Genomic DNA, 10,000 nt, shown 5'->3' on the forward strand with positions numbered 1-10,000 from the left:
AAGGCTCCGTCCTCACATGGTGCTTGTTTTGGTAGATTTTTACATATGTTCTGGCTCCCGGGAGACGATTTTATTATTCCCCTTTACCCACAGGGCCCAGGCGAGGAGTGCGGGGGGCCTTGGTTCGTTCGCGGCAGGTGCGCCATGGGGTTCCGCTGCCTTCAGCGAGTGAAGAGTGAAGGTTTCTGCATCTGGGTGAGGAAGCCCAAAGCCTCTTTCCATTGACACGTTGCAACTAGCAGGGAACCCCAACTCGGTGGTAAACGGAACCCCCAACTCGGTGGTAAACGGTTAACCGTCTACCGTTTTTGGTGAAGTTGGGAAGACACAATTTTTTTTTTTTTTTTTTTTTTTTTTTTTTACATATAATATTTGTCTTTTAGTGTAGGCTATTATAATTATGTCTCATGCCTGATCATCTACAGTATTATTCTTTTTACTTCCTGTCTAAGAACAATCTCTGCATATATACATGTGTACTTTGTATAATCAAATAAAGTGAAAATAATATTTTTTTTTTCGTTTCCCCAACCTTCACTTATCAAGAGCATAATAATGAGGGAGAGTGCACGAGACCACAGGGCCTACACTAGGCAGTTCCATGCCCATTACCATTTGTCACCCCACCTTTAAAGTTGTCTTTTTTTTTTTTTTTTACCAACCAATAGTTTCAGCTCTCACTACAGGGTCACTAAGTTTACTCCACTCGTTGACCACCCTATTAGTAAACCAGTTCTTGCCTATTTCCTTCTTAAATCTAGATTTGTCCAATTTAAGTTCATTACTGCGAGTCTCGTTCTTTTGTCTTAATATGATGACCTTGTTTGCGTAACCTTTTTAAATCACTTGATCCACTTGAACATCTCTATTAGATCACCCCGCACTTTGTGTCTTTCCAGATAGTGTCAGTTAAGGTGCTTGAGGCTGTCCTCGTAAGGTAAATTTCTGAACCCATACATCATTTTGGTCATTCTCCTCTGTACTGATTCTAGTGAATTAATGTCCATTCTATAGGACGGAGACCAAAACTATACTGCATATAGAGTTTGATAATTACCTCTGCATTTTTATTTGTAATAGTCCTAGCATTGAAACCTAATGCACTGTTTCCTGGATTTAACCCATTAAACTCCGATGACAAGATTCTTGTCATTTGGTCAAATAAAACAAAAAATCATAAAACACCAAAATGTTTGATCAAACAGCACCAGAAAAATATGCCGTCAGTTCTCGCTTCACTGGCGAGCGAGCGAAGCGAGAACTGACGTCATATTTTTCTGGTGCTGTTTGATCAAACATTTTGGTGTTTTATGATTTTTTGCTTTATTTGACCAAATGACAAGAATCTTGTCATCGGAGTTTAATGGGTTAAGGCAGGACTCATTAGAACTCCCAAGTCTCTCTCGCACTCAGTTTCCTCTAAATAAGTGTTATCTAAGCTATACTTGCTTTCTGTGTTGTGTAAATCTACGTTTAACACGCTGCATTTTGAGATATTGAAGTCCATTTGTCATTTAACCGACCATGTGAACAATTCGTTAAGACCCTCCTGCAGACTAATCGTCTTCTCCTGACCCAATTAGATGTCCTATTTTAGTGCCATCCGCAAACTTACCAACATCACTATTAATCCCATTGTCCAAGTCGTTTAAGTACACAATGGACAATAAGGGACCGAAACCAAGCCCTGTGGAACTCCACTAGAAGCTCTAATATAATCAAACATTTTTCCTCCCATGCCATGGACTTGACTTTATTTAGTAGTTTCTGCTGGGGCACCATGTCAAACGCTTTGCTAAAGTCAAGGTAAATAACATTGTAACTATTATTATTATCTGACACCTTGAAAGCGTTAGTGTAAAAAGAGAGAAGATTAGTTATACGTGACTCATCGATGGAGAATCCATGCTGTGAATCACGAATCAGTCTCTCGATATGATTTTTTATTCTATTAGCTATTATTGAGTCAAGCATTTTCCCGATAAGTGATGTCAAACTGATTGGACTGTAGTTTCATATAAACGATGTATCTCCCTTTTTGAAAACAAGAACAACGTTTGCCTGCCCCAAGCAATAGGTTGGTTTTATTGAGGTACGAAGATTATATACAACTAGGGCCTTGATCTTAACTACTCCTCATGCCGAGTCTTAACCTCGGCACTGCCTCCTGCCAGGTTCGTGACTTCGGGTAGATCTCCTGCCATATCTAACCTCTCCTTTGTAAACACTATGAGAAAAGATTTGTTAGTCGCATCCCTTATTTTTTCCTCCGAATCTATCAAGAAATCTTCATCGGTTTTAATTGGGCATATTCTCTCCTTATGTTTTGTTCTGTAGAGATGATAGAAGCTCTTTGGGTTGGATTCCACTCGTCTAGCAATCTTAATTTCGTAGTTACGTTTTGCTGTGGGCATGTTCTTTTTAACCAGTCTTATATTTAGATCTTCTGTGTATTTCTCCGTTTTTAATTCTGCTATAAAGCCCTCTTTTTATTCCAATTTCGATTTTCAGCCTATCCGTCATCCATTTGGGAGTATTAGTACTGGACCTTACTGTTTTGAGGGGAATAGTTTATTTTGTGCGTTCAAAATCGAAACTGTTAGGTTACTGTACATTGCATGCAGATTGTTGACCGTGCTATTTACCTAACGCTTATGAGTGACCTGACCCAAAGGAACGCATCTCATCCTCCGGGACCCGACACCTGACTGCGCCAATGACGTCCGGGCTGACCGTTTACCTTACCCTGTCATAGTCCTCTGGGTTGGTCTCGTAAGTGACCAATTGCCCTAAACACTTTCTCATTTCATCAACATTGGCTCTCCTGAAATTAGCAACTAGAACGTTATTCGTATGATTTGATTTTGCCATATAATATTCAACCTTATTTCTTGATCGCTAGAGCTTAGACCATCTCCTACTTTTATGTTTCTCGTTAGACTCTCATTTTTTGTTAATAGTAAGTCCAGAGTATTCTCTCCCCTCGTAGGATCGGTCATCATTTGTTTTAGGAAATTATCTTGTATCACATCTAAAAATAAAAAAGCACTTCATGATCTAGTAAACTTTCCAAGTCAATATTTTTATAGTTAAAGTCTTCCATGATCACAATGTGCTTGTACTGCGACGACCTGCGAATTTCTTGAATCAGGAGAATCATTGGTCTTCTCTGCAAAGACGTTACCAAAACTGAATGAAATCGTTTGGCGCCATATAAGGAAAACTGTAAGACAAATTACGTACCCACAACGAAGTAGTTAATCTAGGCAGTTTTCACCTCCTTCCCAAAACTAACCACACATAATACATTCTTTGTACCTCATAACGGTGGTTTGACACATCTATAATCAGAATATTACTAAATTTGCTAGGTTGGATCAGAAACTCGTTCAACTGTCGTAGACAGCGACTTGTTTTCAAAGGTGAAACTACTAACTGGAAAAGAAGAGTAGAGTGAAAATCCTCAGGGTTCCATTCTTGGGTCACTTCTTTTCAGTGTATGCATCAATGAGAAAGACCGTGGGCCCAAATCTAACTCTAAACTGTGCGGAATAACGATCTCTCAGATCAGCTGGAAATAAAATAAAAATCTAGAGTAACTAGAGCAATGGTCGGGAGTGTGGTTCAGATGAAAATTATTTTGAATAGAGTTACAACTTATCTGGAAAAAAAAAAAAAAATCAAAGCGTAGAGTAAAAAGGATTTTGTCTCTCCGCCAGAGAATATGAGATTTTAGGAGAGGAAGCTCGATCTTCTAACTACAAAATTTCTGCTCTCATCAGTCAACTGTATCACTCATTAGTCCGTCCATATAAAAAAAAAAAAAAAAATGCCTAAGTCATTTTTCGTCAATTTCTGGATTTTTTTTTTCTAAATCAATCTTTTATTGCTCCTTGTGGTACAATTCCCAATGTTTTATTTAGTGTCTGAGTAGGTTAAAATTACGTTAGGAAGAGCATTACGTATATTAATAAAATAGAAAAGCTATTTTTTCGATTACCTGAAAAGTTGGACAAATGACTTAGGCACTTTTTTTTACGAGGCTGACGATATGTTGGTTCAGATTGAAGCAAAAACCTCATGAAATTAAATCTAGTCATTTCCATAATAAATACTAACCAGATGTGAAATAATGGTTTTAGACTGTCAAGACGTATATTTAACCTTGAGGTAAGTAGAAACAACATCACCAACTCGCTAGTTAATGTATAAAATCACCCCCCACCCACCCCCGCAGAGGCAATGCGACGTACACTTGCTCCATGAAAACATCAAAGCAACGTGTTGAGATGTCTGTCTGAGCGGGCTAGGGCGTCGTTACTTCCGGCAAAGGTCGAGGGGATGGCGGTTCGAATTCTGACACCGGTGAAGTTGAACCAAGGGCATGGTTCATTAAGTTCCACGCTACAAAGCCCTCTGTGAGGGGCATCGTCCTAGCCTTCCGATAGGGGGAGTTTGTGACGATAAGCTATATCATCATCATTTCTTTGTTCGATTTGATTATTTTATTTTTGTTATGAGCCGGAAGCTCTTCATCCGACAATCTTTATTGTTGTCACTCCATTGTAACATCACAAAGGTCATTCAGTATTACGTAACTATACAGCGGCGAAATGCAGCGTCATAACTAAACTCGTGGGATCTAGCGATCCCACCCACACGTGGAGTAGAACGAATTATATGAAATATTCTAGAGGAAATAACCAGCGACCTCCAAAGTAGGAACAGCAAGGCGCGTCCTTGAGCTGGAGGAGTGACAGACCGATGTGGCGAAGATTCCTGGGCGTTTGTCGAGAGAGCTGGAGTGCAGAGACGTCCGACCTCTAGGAGCGCTGTGTTGATTCTCACACGATCCCTGTTTTTTTTTTTTTTTTTTCTTTTTTTTTTTTTTTTTTTTTTTTTAAATTAGTCCCAGCGGAGGGATCCGATTTAGGGACTGTCTTTTAGTTTCTCAATATTAGCTGTGTGTCTACATCTAGTATATCTAATTCGTCTCCGGGAAGATGTCGAGCGCCAGTGGCGCTATAATAAGTGTCCAACTTATTATAAGTGTCCAACATCATCATGGGCTGCCATGATGATGCTGTGGTGGTCGGTGATTGAATATAACATTCTCGGGGGGTTCTTCCCAAGGAGGTTCAGCAGCGGTTGGAAGTGGTTACGAAGGATGGGGCATAGGAATAAGCAGTGGAGGAAAGAGACCAGCTCCGTCCCGCAGGCACAGACGGTCTTCAGATAGCGGGTTCTCCAGTGGTTGACACGGATTCTTGAGATGAGGTGAAGAATGTGGGTTGGAAGTGGATGAGGGTGGGTCCAGAGGGTTCCCTTATTGCATGTCTTGGTGGGCCAGCCTCGAGTAGCGGCAGTCCCGGCATATTCCTCTAACCAGAGCTCCCATGTTGCTTGGTCAATTTTTTTGTTGGCATCACTTGTTGAAAAGCAGAGCGAGATGCAATCCTCTTCAGAGGTTAGGGCCCCTCGTTTGGCGGCTCGGTCGGCCATCTCGTTTCCATGGATGCCTACATGGGAGGGCACCCACTGGAAACGAGGAGTCCGCATCGTGCGATTTCTTCTGATAGGATTAGTATTTCCTTGAGGATTTCCGGTCTTGTTTTGCAGTACTCACTCTGTATTACATATAGGCTGGACTGGGAGTCCGATAGGATGACTATTTGCGTTGGGGAACGGGGGAGAGTTTTGACTTTATTCAAAGCTTCTCTGATGGCGACGAGTTCGGCAGTTAGGATGGTGGTGGGTGGGAGCTTCACTTCGAAGTGCTCTCGCGTGGTCTCGAAGAACAGTCCTGCTCCTGTTCTGCCGTCACTGAGTACCGATCCGTCTGTGAAGATCTTGAAGTCGTCTGCGCATTCCTTAGCCAGCAGTTCTCGAGTACAGGTGGCGATTTGATGTGGGGGATCTTCTTTGAGGTGTTTCGTTTACGAATACCGAGCTAAAATAATTGTTTAAGATATTACACATTCCTTCATTTGAATATTCAAGTTGACCGTCAGCAGATAATAGTGGACCAATGTGATTCCTAACAACCTTTTTATCTCTAATGTAACTGTAGAATTCTTTGGGATTCTCTTTGGATTTCTCAGCGATGTTCATTTCGTATTGTCGTTTTCTTTTTCTTATTGTCTTTTTTAAATCTCTCTGTATTGATACATAAATTTCATAGTCATCAGATGCACCAGAGCACTTATATTTCTTATAAGCCTGTCTCTTTTTAGCAATACTTTTTTCAGTTTCTTTGTCGAGCCTGATTTGGGGGACGTCTGTCCTTAAAAGGAATGTAAGTTTGAATCATCTTAGTGAGCGTATTTTGAAATATTTCCCACATCTGATCTACAGGTCTTTCGTTTAATTTTGCCTCCCAGTCTGTAAGCTGAAGCTCCTGACGTAGTTCTATGAACTGAGCTTTACTGAAATCGGGTATTTTAGAAACACAAGTATCTATTCTAAAATTGTTTAGGAGTTTGAATCTAACTAGGATGTGATCGCTATTTGCAACAGATTCACCGACTTCTACATCAGTTACCATGCTTTCGCGGCTAGTGATCAAAAGATCGAGTAAGTTTCCATAACTTGTGGGCTCTTTTACATGCTGAATTAAGTAATTGTCACCAAGAAAATCAAACAAGCGACTACCTATATGGCCATGTTCAAGGGTCATCCAATCAATGTCAGTAAAATTGAAATCACCCATTATCAATAAATCCCGGTTGCAGAAACTAGACAGTTCTTGAAATAACAGTTTGTCGTCTGCTAATGATAATGTCTTTGGCCTATATATTACACCTATATTCATTTTTTGTCCATTTGTTTGGGTTAACTCAACCCACAAACTATCGTATGCATCCTGTTTCACTTTCTCTAAAACACAAGCATGAACATTGTTTTTAACGTACAATAGAACACCCCCACCTTTCTTGTGGTTTCTATCCTGATGAAAGTGTTTAAATCCCGCAATATCAAATTCAGCTTCCAACTCTTCACTATTTAACCATGTCTCAGTTATTCCTTTCATATAGAGATATTCACTTTTGACATACGCCTGGATTTCTAGGAATTTGTTTTTAATACTACGAGCATGGTTTTAAGACATTCGTGGTTATTTCTTTTTGACACATTTTGAATTCCAATATCATATCTTACATTATCATTTTGTTTTTCATTTATACCTTGCTCTATATTATTATTTGGTCCTTCATTGACGTTCAATGCCTCATTAACATTTCTCCTATCAAAATTAACATTTCCCCCATCACGGACATCTGGTCCATCACGGTCATCCGATCTCTTTTATACATTTTGTCCCCCTACGTCACCGTGATTCACGCCGGCCTCCCGTCGTTCAGTGACATTATGTCTAGTGTAGAGAAATAGTTCAATCGCTTTACTTGAACAAGTGCTTGGGTAGTAGTTATTGTCATTCACGTAGCCAACTCAGGGAATCTGTACAGTCAGGTACCATGTCTAACCTCTCCTTTGTATCGTCACATCCTATTAGATCGACCTGTGAGGCATCGGTCTGTCACTCCAGCTCATCGACGCGCCTTGCTGTTCCTAGTTTGGAGGTCGCTGGTTATTTCCTCTAGAATATTTCATATAATTCGTTCTACTCCACGTGTGGGCCGAGTTTAGTTATGACGCTGCATTTCGCCGCTGTACAGTTACGTTTGGTCATCCCTTAAACAGTGATGATGAATTACCTTTGTGATGATCACAATGGAGTGACAACAATACAGATTGTCAGATGGAGAGCTTCCGGCTCATAAAAAAGAAAAAATCAAATCGAACAAAGAAATGATGATGATATGGTTTAACGTCACAAACACCCCCTATCGGAAGGCTAGGGCAATGCCCCCCACAGAGGGCTTTGTAGGTTGGAATTTAATGAACCATACCCTTGGATCAACTTCGCCGTTGTCAGGATTCGAACCGCCATCCCCTCGACCTTCGCCGCAAGTAACGGCGCCCTCCCCCGCCCAGACAGACACCTCAACCCGTTGCTTTTATGTTTTCATGCAACAATTGAACCTCCCCTCTTTGAACCGATGTACGTCAAATTGTCTCTGCGGGGGGGGGGGGGTCATACATTAACTAGACAGTTGGTGATGTTGTTCCTACCTACCTCAAGGTTAAATATACGTCTTGGCAGTCTAAAATCATTATTTCACGTCTGGTTAGTATTCATTATGGAAATGACTAGACTTAATTTTATGAGCTTTTTGCTTCACACTGAACCAACATATTCCAAATATGGACGGGCTAATGAGTCATACAGTTGATTGAGGAAAGGAGAACTTTTGAAGTTAGAAGATAGAGCTTCCTCTCCTAGAATCTCATATTCTCTGGCGGAGAGACAAAATCCTTTTTACTCTCCGCTTTGATTTTTTTTTCCAGATAAGTTGTAACCCTATTCATCTGAACCACACTTCCGACCATTGCTCTAGTTGATCTAGATTTTTTTAATTTCCAGCTGATCTGAGAGATTGTTATTCCGCACAGTTTAGAGTTAGATTTGGGCCCAAGGTCTTTCTCATTGATGCATACACTGAAAAGAAGTGACCCAAGAATGGAACCCTGAGGATTTTCACTTTTCTGATCCAACCTAGCAAATTTAGTAATATTCTGATTACAGATGAGTCAAGCCACCGATATGAGGTACAAAGAATGTATCATGTGTGGTTAGTCCAGTCCTGCATACTGAACTCGATGGCATCTTGGGAAGGAGGTGAAAACTGCCTAGGTTTACTACTTCGTTGTGGATACGTAATTTGTCTTACAGTTTTCCTTATATGGCGCCAAACGATTTAATTCAGTTTTGGTAACGTCGTTGCAGAGAAGACCAATGATCCTCCTGATTCAAGAAATTTGCAGGTCGTCTCAGTACAAGCACATTGTGGTCATGGAACATAAAAGTAGGAGATGGTCTAAGCTCTAGCGATCAAGAAATAAGGTTTAATATTATATGGAAAAATCAAATCATACGAATAACGTTCTAGTTGCTAATTTCAGGAGAGCCAATGTTGATGAAATGAGAAAGTGTTTAGGGCAATTGGTCACTTACGAGACCAACCCAGAGGACTATGACAGGGTAAGGTAAACGGTCAGTCCGGACGTCATTGGCGCAGTCAGGTGTCGGGTCCCGGAGGGTGAGATGCGTTCCTTTGGGTCAGGTCACTCACAAGCGTTAGGTAAATAGCACAGTCAACAATCTGCATGCAATGTACAGTAACCTAACAGTTTCGATTTTGAATGTGCAAAATAAACTATTCCCCTCAAAACAGTAAGGTCCAGCACTAATACTCCCAAATGGATGGCGGATAGGCCGAAAATCGAAATCGGAATAAAAAGAGGGCTTTAGAATTAAAAACGAGGAAATACACCTAAAGTCTAAATATAAGACTGGTTAAAAAGAACATGCGCACAGCGAAAAGCAACCATGAAATTAAAGTTGCCAGACAAGCGAGATCCAACCCAAAGGACTTCTTTAATATTTACAGAACAAAAAATAAGGAAAAAATATGCCCAATTAAAAACGACGAAGATGTCATGATAGATTCGGAGGAAAGAATAAGGAATGCGACTAACAAATCTTTTCCCATTGTGTTTACAAAGGAGAGGTTAGATATGGCAGGAGATCTACCCGAAGTCACGAACCTGGCAGGAGGCAGTGCCGAGGTTAAGACTCGGCACGAGGAGTAGTTAAGATCAAGGCCCTAGTTGTATATAATCTCCGTAGCTCAACAAAGTCAACCAGAAACTTTACCTCACCCTCAAACCACCACTACATGAAGCAAAACACATTTGTTTTGTTACACTGGTGAGCAGTGGTGTTCCCACGACAAATCCAAAGAGAGGCCCGATTAAAATTGCCGTCCTCAGCCGCTCAAGCCACGCCTACCACGTAGCAAAAACACATTTGTTTTGTTGCAGATAGCTCAAAGAGTGTAAATTTGAAATCTGAGACCAGTTAACGGAAATATTTAAT

The 10,000-nt window shown here is 40.6% G+C and overlaps 1 protein-coding gene across 1 annotated transcript in view; it reads left to right on the top strand.

Moving 5' to 3' along the window:
* The window catches only part of LOC143023650 (single insulin-like growth factor-binding domain protein-2), a 31,077-nt gene extending 30,409 nt beyond the window's left edge, over positions 1-668 (top strand). The window contains exon 3 of the mRNA XM_076182252.1: positions 94-668. Within this exon, the coding sequence (XP_076038367.1) occupies positions 94-225 (132 nt within the window). The 3' untranslated portion in view covers positions 226-668. The remainder of the gene's footprint in view (positions 1-93) is intronic.
* The last annotated feature ends 9,332 nt before the right edge of the window (positions 669-10,000 follow it).

This window comes from Oratosquilla oratoria, chromosome 3 (genome assembly GCF_046742065.1).
Source record: "Oratosquilla oratoria isolate Oo_2021 chromosome 3, ASM4674206v1, whole genome shotgun sequence".
Classification (NCBI taxonomy): Eukaryota; Metazoa; Arthropoda; class Malacostraca; order Stomatopoda; family Squillidae; genus Oratosquilla; species Oratosquilla oratoria.